This window comes from Oncorhynchus mykiss, chromosome 7 (assembly GCF_013265735.2).
Source record: "Oncorhynchus mykiss isolate Arlee chromosome 7, USDA_OmykA_1.1, whole genome shotgun sequence".
Lineage (NCBI taxonomy): Eukaryota > Metazoa > Chordata > Actinopteri > Salmoniformes > Salmonidae > Oncorhynchus > Oncorhynchus mykiss.
Genome location: NC_048571.1, coordinates 33,350,712 through 33,364,098, shown reverse-complemented (window position 1 = coordinate 33,364,098; position 13,387 = coordinate 33,350,712). Strand labels below are relative to the sequence as shown.

At 40.0% G+C, this 13,387-nt stretch overlaps 1 protein-coding gene across 2 annotated transcripts in view; it reads left to right on the top strand.

Annotated features, from left to right (window-relative positions):
- Positions 1 to 1,854: 1,854 nt before the first annotated feature.
- The window catches only part of oser1 (oxidative stress responsive serine-rich 1), a 29,249-nt gene continuing 17,716 nt past the window's right edge, over positions 1,855 to 13,387 (top strand). The window contains exons 1-2 of one of the 2 annotated variants that reach the window (XM_021609103.2): positions 1,855 to 1,996; positions 13,114 to 13,285. In XM_021609103.2, coding sequence (XP_021464778.1) covers positions 13,274 to 13,285 — 12 coding nt within the window. In that variant the 5' untranslated portion in view covers positions 1,855 to 1,996; positions 13,114 to 13,273. Of the gene's footprint in view, positions 2,278 to 13,113; positions 13,286 to 13,387 lie in introns of both variants that reach the window. The other variant, XM_021609102.2, reaches the window with a different exon arrangement.

The window sequence follows — 13,387 nt, the reverse complement described above, 5'->3', positions numbered from 1 at the left end:
AATGATTAGTGAAGCAGTTTAAATACCCTGAGCCCAGGTGACTCCAAGCACTAACGACCTTCCTCTGCCTGCAGGAGGAACCGCCCCTGCACTGCAGAGCAGGGGCCGTGACAATAGTCAGGAAGGTACAGGAAGCAATTGATGAGGTAGAGTGGTGGGTATTAATGTGAGGATTCAGGTTCTCTGTAGAGAAAACTCAGACAGTGTTCTTTACCAGGAGGAAGGTGGGAGATGAGGTATGCTTGAGGTTATATGGAGATGGTGGGGGCCTTCATGTACCTTGGGGACACTTTGATGCTAGAATGACCTGGGCAGAACACATTGAGAGAGTGGTGGGACAGTGTAAAGAAGGTACTAAATGTGATGCGCTGTCTGACAGGGAAGGACTGGGTGTGCCTCATTGAAGACCATATATGTTGCATTGATCCGATCTGTAATAGACTATGGAAGTATAGCGTATGGTTCGGCAGCCCGTACATCATTGGAAAGACTAGACGTCATACAGGGACAAGACTCAGAATATGTAGTGGGACGCTTCGGATGTCCCCAGTGGCTGCACTACAGGTGGAGATGGGGGAAATGCCATTGCAGATTAGGAGACAGATTAGGAGACAGCAGCTGGCAATGATTTATTGGGTCAGCCTACAGGGACATGGGGTATCTCATCCTGCGAAAGGGATTTTACAGGCATGCTGGGAACATGAGTGAAGACAGAACATAAGCTTTGGGTGGGTGGGTAATACCCAGGCGAAGGAGATGGGACTGTATGGAAGGGAGTTTAGTCCAATGGTAGCTATCCCTGTGAATCCATCATGGCTAATCCCACCTCCAGTAGTAGATATAGATGTATTGGAGAGACTACAGAAAGATAGGGAGGGTGTTGATCCATCTGATTTGTTTAAGAGACGTCTGGATACTGTGTATCAAAATTTTGTTGCCATATTCACAGATGGTTCAAAAGATCCAAGGAGAGGGCGCACTGGGTCACCATTTGTAGTGCAGGAATGTGAGGTGAGAGTCAGGAAACGTATTACAGATCATCTGGCTGTATATATGGCAGAGATGATGGCCATACTGTTGGCCTTGCAGTGGGTGGAGGAAGTTAAGTCATAAAGAGTAGTTATTTGCTCTGATCCATGTGCAGTGCTGAGGAGTCTCCAGTCCTTTATATCACAAAGCAGACAAGACCTGCTTTATGAGGTGCTACAAACCCATGGCAGGAGTAAACAAATGGGTATACAGAAAATATTTACATGGATCTGAGCTCATGTGGGAGTGGAGGGGAACGAGGCAGTTCATGTGCTGGCTAAACAAGCACTAAGTAGTGGGGATGTTGATGTGGTAGTATCAATGAGCAAGGAAGAGGCAAAAAGTATGATATGGACAGTGATGGTGGAGAAATGGCAGGAGCAGTGGAATAGAGATACTAGGGGCAGGCATTTATTTCAAGTACAGAGGAAAGTTGGGGAGGGTAGAACGACAGGAAAGGACAGAAGAGAGGAGGCTGTATTTTCAAGATTAAGGGTGGGACACAGCCAGTTGAATAAGACCTTACATGTGATAGGAAAGCATCCAACAGGAAAATGTGAGTATTGCTAGGAAACAGAGACCGTGGAGCATGTATTGATACAATGTGGGCATTATTAGAGGGAAAGAGAGAGGATGAGATCTAGTTTGAGGGAGAAGGGGATACAGGAAATTAGTTTAAAGAGTATATTGAGTAGAACGTCATTAGATATAGTCACAAATATGTAATATTTTTTAAGAGCAATGGGGCTGGCAGGTAGGATTTAGTTTATCCCTATCTCTGGCCTACACTCCAGTACAGTAGGTGGCGGTAATGCACCTTAACGGTGGATGCCAACCGCCGATAAACCCCACCGAAGAAGAAGCGTCTGTGTTCTACGTCAGGGCAGAGTGCGTTGTTGCAGAGTCACTGCGAAGTGGTTCGTGTGTAAACAAGATGTTGGAGAAAGAAAAGTCTGGAACTAGCCAAGTAAATACTGCTTTTGAAAATAATAATAGATTAGAATGAAACTGAATTGATTGTAGTGTGATGCTTGTGGAACGCTAAACCTAATCGAAAAATGCAATAGCTCGCGTCTGTCGCGTCTCATCAATCGATGAGACATTGCTAACAGAGTTAGCTACTTTAGCTAGCCACCTCACTGTTGCTTAATAGCTTGCTGCATTTGAGGCCCGTTTGTCGCAGCGCCTGATAGACCCTACATGTCCAGGCCATCCTCAATCTGGACTGTGGACAGGAGATCCTGAGTTGTGAGTACCCCAATTCTCACACGATGTCAAACTTCGATATTGCCTTGCTAGCTAGTATCCACGTTGATTATTATGGAAATGATGCGCAACTTCATCCACACACGGTAGGCTAGCTAGGAGCAATTCCACGATTTTCACTTTAAAATGTACAAAACAAATACTATTGATTTAAAAGCTTAATAAACCGTACAAGTCTATGCACTAGCAGTACCTTGAACAATTTACAACATTTAAGAAAAACGAATTTACTGGAAGAACTGTGGATGCAAAGTTTGGTGGCTAGCTAACATTTAGAATCTTTATGCTAAAATCTCACTTAGTTTTTTTAAAAGCGACGTTTACCAAAAACTCTTAAATATCTGCACCGAATTAAGATTTAAAGATGTCTACAGAAAGAATGGGGTGTCCGCTTATGATATGACACCTTGAGTTTGAAAAAATATACTGTTGTTGTTGAACTAGGCTACAGTGAGTGAAGTGTATTTACACCTGGTATCAGATTACGGTAACGGAATTACATAATTTGTTAAATTAATTTCTTAACTGCCATTTTTCCTTAACTATAGATTTAAATACATTTAAGCAAAGTTGCTATTCCTCAACAAAGTTATTGGAAGTGTTATTACCTATTCTCCTAGGAAGAAACGGGGGAAATTAAGAAATGGGATTCTTGAGAATAATGTTTTAGGATTTCTTCTTGGAAATGCATTTAATTTTAGGGCAGCTAAACCATTGTCTTGACTTGAATGGATACTTTTGTAAACATGAACGTTTTCTTGCACCACAGTTGCCTACCTGATATTTCATTACAGAAAGAAAACAAATTAAAGTGCATTAGCTAGCTAGTAATTAACAATATATTACAATATTCTAGAAGTGTTAAATAGCTAGCGTTATCTCGTCAATTTGTAAAGAATTTAACTAACGTTAACCTTCGCTAGCTATGTTGGCTATAATGTCGTTACGCGTTAGTTAGCTAACGTAGCTACCTAATTTACCGGTCGCGCAGTACCTCTACCATCGTTTCTCCTATCATGGACGACACCTTCTCCTCCAGCTGGTCCACATGGTCTCTCCGCACCACTTCTTTTTTACGGCGTCACTGTCCCTTGCCATTTTGCCCGAATGCAGAGTCAGACTCGGCCAATCTCGCCCATCCTCTCTTTTTGGTCTCTGCAGTGACCCCCCCCCCCCCCCCTCGCAGTTATCAAGTCTCCCCAACAGCAACCTTTTCCCGGCTGCTATTTCCTCCACCGTCACTTCAAGCTCTTGTTTGCTGAAGTTTTTACTGCTCTTTCCTTGGTTATTATTTTTGGTTTTGATATAGCTAGTCTGATGGCTATAATGTGTGAGAAATAACCAAATCCTGTCACACAGGCTTATTTATTGGTTTCAAGCACGTCACTAATGTCAATGCCAGATAAGATATTTACGAGGTTCCTAAGAACTTTGAGGAATTACATTTACAAACTATCTTATGAACTTTGTATTTTTTCCCATAAACTTTACTTTTTTTTGTAAGTAATGTTTTGTGAATCCGGCCCCTGATCTGTACTACACAGAAATGCATAATTACGGATATGAATGTCATTATCTTCATGATGACTTATCCTGAATAGGTTCACCATGGAAGAAATATGCAATATCATTATTTGCATATATGAGTATTATTCTACACACTGACTATTATTCTAATCAGCTCTGCACCAAAACAAGACCAAATTTGGTTGGACCTGACCAAATCTGAACCAATCATAGACATTTCTGTTTCACAAGTTTGGACTGTACAGCCACAGAACAATGAGCCAGATATTTCACGGATGTATACCTGTAAAGCATCCGGTTGACATTTTCAGATATGGTGATGAGAAGAAGCCCAGTGGCCGGCAGTGGGAGATGGAGTGATATGGCTTTTGGCCGACATTCTTCTTATCAATGGAACATTTGATCTCAATACAGTTTGCTCTTCCAAAACTAAGAGTGGACTAAGTTTTGTAGATTTTACCCTCTGCCAAAAAAAAATACCGTTTAGGAGTGCAAGGTGTGAATTTAGTTATTGGAAACTGGTGTAATTGCGGCCTGCAATTTGGGGTGTTCCTGCATGTGGGCATTCCTATGTCTGCAGGAACCCCTCTTTATACTTCTATTTGTAAATGTTTTAGCTAGGACAGGCGGGGGCGCTAATGCACAATAATGTTGGATGCCAGCTGCCAATAAACCCCCCAGAAGAAGGGGCGGGGCGACAACGATAGCTAGCTAGCCGTACAACGGTAGACGGTGTCCTTCGTCCCTGCCTATTGGGTACTGTTTTCCCACAGTTATGTTAATGATGGCGAGGGCAGGCGGGAGAGAAGGACACTGTGTGCTAGCTTAATCGGCAGCGTAGCCTAGTGGTTAGAGCGTTGGACTAGTAACCGAAGGTTGCAAGTTCGAATCCCCGTCGTTCTGCACCTGAACAAGGCAGTTAACCCACTGTTCCTAGACCGTCATTGAAAATAAGAATTTGTTCTTAACCAACTTGCCTAGTTAAATAAAAGTAAAATAAAAAAAATTATCTAGTCCGGTGAACAGCAGGCGAGGGAGACACCACAGATAGAACAATGAAACATTTGATCTCAAAACAGTTCTCTTTCCAAAACTAAAATCTGTTATGAACAGAGTGGACAACAGTTTGTAGACTTTACCCTTTGACAAAGTTTTTTAAAATTACGTTGTTAAACCTCTTACAGCCACTGAGACGCCAGCGTCTCACCTAGCCAACAGGAATAGTACTCGATAAAACTCAAACTTTCATTAAAACACACATGCAGGGTACTGAATTAAAGCTACACTCGTTGTGAATCTAGCCAACATGTCAGATTTTTAAAATGCTTTTCGGCGAAAGCATGAGAAGCTATTATCTGATCGCATGCAACACCCCGAAATACCTGAAGGGGACGTAAACAAAATAATTAGCGTAGCCGGCGCTACACAACGCAGAAATAAAATATAAAACATTCATTACCTTTGACGAGTTTCTTTGTTGGCACTCCTATATGTCCCATAAACATCACAATTGGGTCTTTTTTCCGATTAAATCCATCCATGTATACCCAAAATGTCCATTTATATAGCCCGTCTGATCCAGGAAAAAACAGCTTTCCAAAACGCAACGTCATTTTTTAAAATGAAAAAAGTTGCCTATAAACTTTGACAAAACACTTCAAACTACTTTTGTAACCCAACTTTAGGTATTTGTAAACATTAATAGTCGATCAAATTGATCACGGGGCGATCTGTATTCAATAGCAGCTACTCTTGAAATCATCGTCCATTGTCTCTCTCCCATAAGCCTCTTCCTGTTTACTGGATGACAGGAAGGGCCTATTTCTCATTCCACCAAGGATTAAATCCAATGCAATTGACAGTACTGGCGACATTGTGTGGAAGCTGTAGGAACTGACATCTATATCTATTTTCTCTTGCCATAGACAATTCAGAGACTGGCGGATTAATACTTTATTTTTTTTTTGTGACCAGGTTTTTCTTGGGATTTTGCTTGCTGTTCACGTTCTGTTATAGTCACAGACATGATTTAACCAGTTTTAGAAACTTCAGAGTGTTTTCTATCCACACATACTAATTATATGCATATACTATATTCCTGGCTTGAGTAGCAGGACGTTGAAATGTTGCACGATTTTTAACAAAATGTTGAAAAAATTCAAGGGAGCTCTAAGAGGGTAGGAGTGCAAAGGCGAATCGACTTATTGCACACGTGCACTTCAGAGTAGACCGTCCCTAACATAAACATGCAAATGCATGCTAAAACTCACCAATAGGATCTCGCTAGCTCGTGCTTGGCTCAGCCCCCCCCCCCCCCCGCTTGTTCTGCACACTATGACTCATTTGTTCCCATTTTAAATGACGGGCTGTGGTCTCTCGGTTTAGTTATAAAAATCTTTGGTTCAGCACAGTAGAGTGCAGTACAATACAGTTATACTCTAGCGTGCTCTAGTGTACTGTATTGAACTCTACTGAACTATATTCTACTTTTCTTGACTATACTGTACAGTGATCTACTTTGCTTCACTGTAATGTGCTGTCCAAGCTTGTGAAACACAGATGTCTATGATTGGTTCAGATTTGGTCTGGTCACCAATCATGGATGTTTATTAGGGATGCACCAATATGACATTTTTGGCTGATACTGATATCCAATATTTTCTTTGCCAAAAAAAAAACATTACCGATATTTAACATTTTTGCTGATTTTTATGCATTCTAGTACAGTTAAATAGTTGAAAGACACACACACTGACCCAAAAAGTAATTTTGTTGCCATTTACTTATTCGCCAATTCGCATTACCAGTAAAACATAATCAAAATGTTTTTTTTTCACTTGCTGTGCTGTTTCGTTGTTCTTTTTTTCAGTCTCAACCAGGATTTTGTTACACATGTCATGCAGTGAACTTTCAGCTCTGTCTGTCCTTGGCCTCTTCCTCGGTGCGCTCTGTCCGTTTCCATCTTGTCCAGCTGTGCCTGTAACATTTAGTGTAAACCCTGTTTCTTGTATGCATCAAAGTAGCGGTCCTTGTACCTATCATCGAGCATGGTGGCGACACAATAAAGAGACTGTATGTCACCAAATCGTAGAGTACTTTTGCAACTTTTAACCCCATGGTATGTGTCGGCAGTTTTGTTGAGCAGGTGTTTCAATGCTATTACAGAGGGTATTGAGTCTCCTGCAGACATAGTTGGATTAGCTTATTTCTTGAGTCAGTTGTTCGTTTCAGCTCGAATAGAGCTAAGAGTGTATTCATGTTTCCAAGTTTCAAACATGTTCTCACGTGCCATTGAAATGGCAGCAGCGGTATCAGAACCAGCACACAATAACGCTTTCCTCAGTACCAAATCCTCATTGACCCACTGTGCTGTCAGTCAGCATGCAAGCAGGCTGACATCGCTGGTCCAAATGTCAGTCGTGAAGCTAATAGCAGTGATGCCCATAACAAGTAGCTCAGTGCGTTTCAACAATACCGTGTTACTCCGGTAGGGCAACATCTGAAAAATAGCACCTATTTGGTGGTGTGTACCAGGGCTCGAGGTGCTCAACCAGTCGGCGAAAGCCAACATCATCCACGACAGAGAACGGTTGATTGTCAAGGGCAATGAATCCCATTATCTTGCCGTTAATGGATTTCACCTTTGAGTTGTCTCTCTGAAAGTTTCTTACTCTTTCAAATGATGGCTCGACTTGAACTTGTTTAGTTGTTGGAAGTGTGCGCTTAGTATTTTTCTGCTTTTGTTCTGTGTAGCGCTGTATTTTCCGTGGCGTCATTACGTCATCTACCTACATTATATAAGTATGCACGTCAGCTTTGACATCGGTTTTGCACAGCGGCTTTAAACCAGATATTGGGCCGATTGTTGGCATTTTTAACTAATATTGTCCGATTCCGATATATCGTGCATCCCTAACATCTATGTTTGGGCCAAATCAAGGCTGTTTTGGACCGGCCCAAAAATAGATGTTTGGATGTTGAAATCAAGGCCAGGGCGGACTGACCAAACTTCAACCACTTCAACGTCCATGTTCAGTGGGTGTGGATGCTGGTTACAGTAAGTGGAAAGAGAGGCGGTAATGGGTAGGTGTCAGTAAGAGCCGGTAGAGGTTTCATTAACTTCTTGACGCTACCTATCCCGTTAGCGGGATAATTGTCATCAACAACCGCTGAATTGCAAAGCGCCACATTCAAATAATATTACTAAAAAGATTTATATTCATGAAATAACAAGTGCAATACAGCAAAACACAGCTTAGCATTTTGTTAATCCACCTGTCGTGTCAGATTTTGAAAATATGCTTTACAGCGAAAGCAATCCAAGCGTTTGTGTAAGTTTATCGATCACTAGACAAAACATTATGAACACCTAGCATCAAAGTAGCTTGGTCACAAATCAGAAAAGCAATCAAATTAATCGCTTACCTTTGATCTTCGGATGTTTTCACTCACGAGACTCCCAGTTACACAATAAATGTTTATTTTGTTCCATAAAGATTTTTAGATCCAAAATACGTTTGTTTGGCGGGTTATGTTCAGAAATCCACAGGCTCGAGCCGTCACGACAACGCAGACGAAAATTCAAAATAGTATCCGTAATGTCCACAGAAACATGTCAAAGGTTTTTTATAATCAATCCTCAGGTTTTTAAAATATATAATCGATAATATATCAACCAGCACTGTCTTTTTCAGTAGGAGAGGGCGAGATGATGGCTGTCCAAGCTCTGTTGAGCAAGTAAAACTCATGCGAACACCTGACGCGATGTTATCTTTCTCGCTAATTTTTCAAAATAAAGCCTGAAACTGTCTGAAGACTGTTGACACCTTGAGGAAGCGATAGGAAAGGGAATCTGGTTGATATCCGTTTAAATTGAGCAAAGGCAGGCTATGGAACATGGAGCTTTCAAAATAGAAGCCACTTCCTGGTTTGATTTTCCTCAGGTTTCGCCTGCAATATCAGTTCTATTATACTCACAGACAATATTTTGACAGTTTTGGAAACTTTGTTTTCTATCCTAATCTGTCAATTATATACATATTCTAGCATATGGGCCTGAGAAATAGGCTGTTTACATTGGGAAAGTTATTTTTCCAAACATAAAAATAGTGCCCCCTAGCTGAAAGAGGTTATCTAGAGAGCGAGGGTTTTTTCAGACTGTTCACACTCGCTTTGACCACCATATGACTAAAAGAGAAAGAAAACAGTTATGAGCTGAACATATATATAAAACAAATGTAACCTTTTATTTAACTAGGCAAGTCGGTTAAGAACAAATTCTTATTTACAAAGACTGCTTAACCCGGACGACGTCTGGGCCAATTGTGCGCCACCCTATGGGACTCCCAATTACGGCCGGTTGTGATATAGCCTGGATTCAAACCAGGGTCTGTAGTGACTCCTCTAGCACTGAGATGCAGTGTCTAACAGTATGCCAGTGTAAGGAAGAACAGTAAAAGGTGACCCAACTGTGGTTTGTGACTACTATGATTTTCCATTGTAGCCAAATCAATTGCAGTATTAGCGTATTTTAAAAAGGGGAAAAAATAAAATAAAAAAATGCATAGGTAATTTTATTACCGATTTGGTAACAAAATTACGAGTTTTAGTCACTTAATAAACAAAAAATTATATTAGTACAAACACAGACTAATTGGTAGGTTTACCTTGTTACTTCTGTTAACTTTCATTGTCCTTCCTCATGGGGTCAAACATTTTGAAACATTTTGGTAACAGAATTACAAGACACACGGCAATGTTTTTTAAACTTACAGAAGGCAAATAATTTCTACAAAACCAATTTTTGTTGATATTAGTTGGCAGGGGTCTTTACATGTATTTCTAATACCTTTTAAGACTTTCTGCTAGAGTTTTTGTAAGACCCCTTTTCGATCAGTTTGACCAGAAATCAAAGCCAATACTTACGCCTAATTTTTAAGGGTGCTTGTTATCTGGAATACTTGGGACATCCCAACTCTGATGTTACCCAATTGAAGTTTGCATTTAAAATGGTACGGGTTAAGTTTAGGCTTAATAACTTCTTACGGCTGAAATCCCGTTAACCTGTCTACGATACTGGTTCCCAATTGGGAATCAACCCTCCCACGTTCAGCTGAAACGGTGGCGCATGGAACGCAAAAATATTCTTAAAAATATTTAACCTCCACACATTAACAAGTCCAATAGCTCAAATGAAAGATAAACATCTTGTTCATCTAGCCAGCAAGTCAGATTTCTAAAATGTTTTACGGCGAAAACATAGCACATATATATGTAAAACCACCACCAGACACAGCTCATTTCAATAGCCAAAACATGCAATCAACAAACGCAGGATTAAAAAATAAATCGCTCACTAACCTTTTGAAAATCTTCATCAGATGACAGTAATATGACATATTACACAGTACATATTTTTTTTTTTCAATAATATGCCATTTATATCCATAAATGTCCATTTACAGTGAGTTCACCTTCAGAAATTACTCAAAAATGCCCGCAGGAAATCTATGTAGCGCGGCAAGATAACGTAAATAGACATCATAAACTTTGACTAAATATACATGTTCTACATATAGTTAGAAAGATACACTGCTTCTTTATGCAACCGCTGTGTTAGATTTATTTTTAACGTTACAGAAATCGCACACTATTCCATATGCTGAGACAGCGCTCAGTTCCAAGCTACATTTCCACGTAATGTTGGAGTCAACAGAAACACAGATTTAAGCATAAATATTCCCTTACCTTCGATGGTCTTCGTTCAGAATGTTCTGGAAGGCTTCATACTTACCCAATACATCGTTTGGTTTCAAGTCTTGCGTCTTTGTATTAGCTACTGCTAATAACATCAGCTGAAATGCACCCAAAACGTCCTCTGGTCCGGATAAGTTGCGCATCAAAACTTCAAAATTACACATTATATGTCGACTAAACAGGTCAAACTAAGTGCAGAAGCAAGCTTTATTATGTTTTAGACGTGCAAAACAAACTTCAATTCAATCGGCCATCGTCTGCCCTTCTCTTGAGTGCTGGAAACAAAGGAATGGCTGGGACCAATTCGCGCCCATACGCACAGCCTATTCTCTCGTGGCACGCACTAATTTCACTCCCATAGGGTCAATTCTCGCGGGATTTGAAGCTCTAATGAAAGAGGACATCTAGCGGAAGAGATAGAAAGTGTCCCCAGAATCATAGCTGGTTGGGAAGGGTGGGGGCCATGACGTCAAAGTTGCTCCAACTTTCATGGCCACAAAAACTAGTTTGGAAGAATGCCTGCCCTGTGAGTTCTGCTATACTTACAGACATAATTCCAACGGTTTTAGAATCTGTAGAGTGTTTTCTATCCAATAATAATTTTTATTTGCATATATTATATTATATTATATTATATATTATATTTTTTTTCCAGTTTACTAGGGGTACCCAATCTCTCCAAAGGGGGCGTATGTCTGCCATATCCTTAACAGGTTTTAACGGGATCGATTTGACAGCCAGTGAAAGTGCAGGGCGCCAAATTCAAACAACAGAAATCTCATAATTAAAATTCCTCAAACATGCAAGTATTATACACCATTTTAAAGATAAACTTGTTGTTAATCCCACCACAGTGTCCGATTTCAAAAAGGCTTTACAACGAAAGCACACCATGCGATTATGTTAGGTCAGCGCCTAGTCACAGAAATCAGCCATTTTTCCAGCCAAAGAGAGGAGTCACAAAAAGCAGAAAGAGATAAAATGAATCACTAACCTTTGATGCTCTTCATCAGATGACACTCATAGGACTTATTCATGTTACACAATACATGTGTGTTTTGTTGAATAAAGTTCATATTTATATCCAAAAATTTCAGTTTACATTGGCGCGTTATGTTCAGTAATGTTTTGCTTCCAAAAGATCCGGTGATTTTGCAGAGAGCCACATCAATTTACAGAAATACTCATCATAAATGTTGATGAAAATACAAGTGTTATGCATGGAATTAAAGATATACTTCTCCTTAATGCAACTGCTGTGTCAGATTTAAAAAAAAAGCTTTACAGCGACAGCACACCATGGAATAATCTGAGTACAGCGCTCAGAGACCAAAACAAGCCATACAGATACCCGCCATGTTGTGGAGTCAACAGAAGTCAGAAATAGCATTATAAATATTCACCTACCTTTGATGATATTCATCGGAATGCACTCCCAGGAATCCCAGTTCCACAATAAATGTTTGTTTTGTTCGATAAAGTCCATAATTTATGTCCAAATACCTCCTTTCTGTTCGCGCGTTTAGTTCACAAATCCAAATTCACAAGGCGCGTTCACTAGGTCTGACAAAGTCAAAAAAGTTACATTACAGTTCATAGAAACATGTCAAATTATGTATATAATCAATCTTTAGGATGTTTTTATCATAAATCTTCGATAATGTTTCAACCGGACAATTTCATTGTCTTTAGAAGTAAAAGGGAACACAGGTTCTAAAGCCTTGGGAATTGCAATCGGACCAAATTTTACACTGTATATTGGATAGGCAAAGACTTGAATACCTACAAACCTCAGATTTCCCACTTCCTGGTTGGATTTTTTCTCAGGTTTTTGCCTGCCATATGAGTTCTGTTATACTCACAGACATCATTCAAACAGTTTTAGAAACTTCAGACTGTTTTCTATCCAAATCTACTAATATATGTATATTCTAGATTCTGGGCCTGAGTAGCAGGCAGTTTACTCTGGGCACCTTATTCATCCAAGCTACTCAACTGCCCACCAGCCATAAGAAGTTAAGGGTTAGGTTAGGGACTTCCCAAGGAGCCCAGATAGCACTAACCAATTTTTAAGATGGAAAATAGTTGAAAAATGTATCTATGCCTTCATTTCCCCAAAATATACTCTTTGCTTTCATTTGACACCCAATTTGAAATGAACCTATGAACTTCACATGTTGGTGCTCATGGGTTCATTTTAAATAGAAATTAACCTAGCTATCCGCTAGCTGTGCTTATTGTGATAGCTAGCTAATGAAATCATTGTGCATGGCTGTTGTGGTGTTTTTCTAAACTGGTCTGTGTTTAAGGTCTGCACGCTGCTGTTTTGAAAGCGGTTGCCTCACAGTAGCAGAGCCTATTTGTAAAGCCTATTCACCGTATTATGGCCAGAGATGGTTCATATTATTCATACAAAATCTGATTAGGCTATTGCTAATTAGGCTATTCCTAAATCTGATTAGGCTATTGCTACTAGCTACAGGAATGCAAACTCATCACTTTTCAATGATATTTGCTGTTTTGATTTCAAAATAGGTCATCCACGTGAAAAGTAAACAGACGCAGAGTGCATCACCCATGGAGCTATAAAAGAACGGGGCGATCAGATCTTCTCCCTGTGTGATCACATTACCTTCTCTGTCAGCTGTGTCATCACACACTCCACGCAACATTGTCCTTGACTGGGATATTTGGAATGCAACTCGAGGTAAGCAACCTATGGTCAAAATAATGCTGTGGTTATAGTTGATAAGAAGTCAATTATAGTTGCATATATGTTTCAATAGAGCAAATTATTACTCAAAGTAAA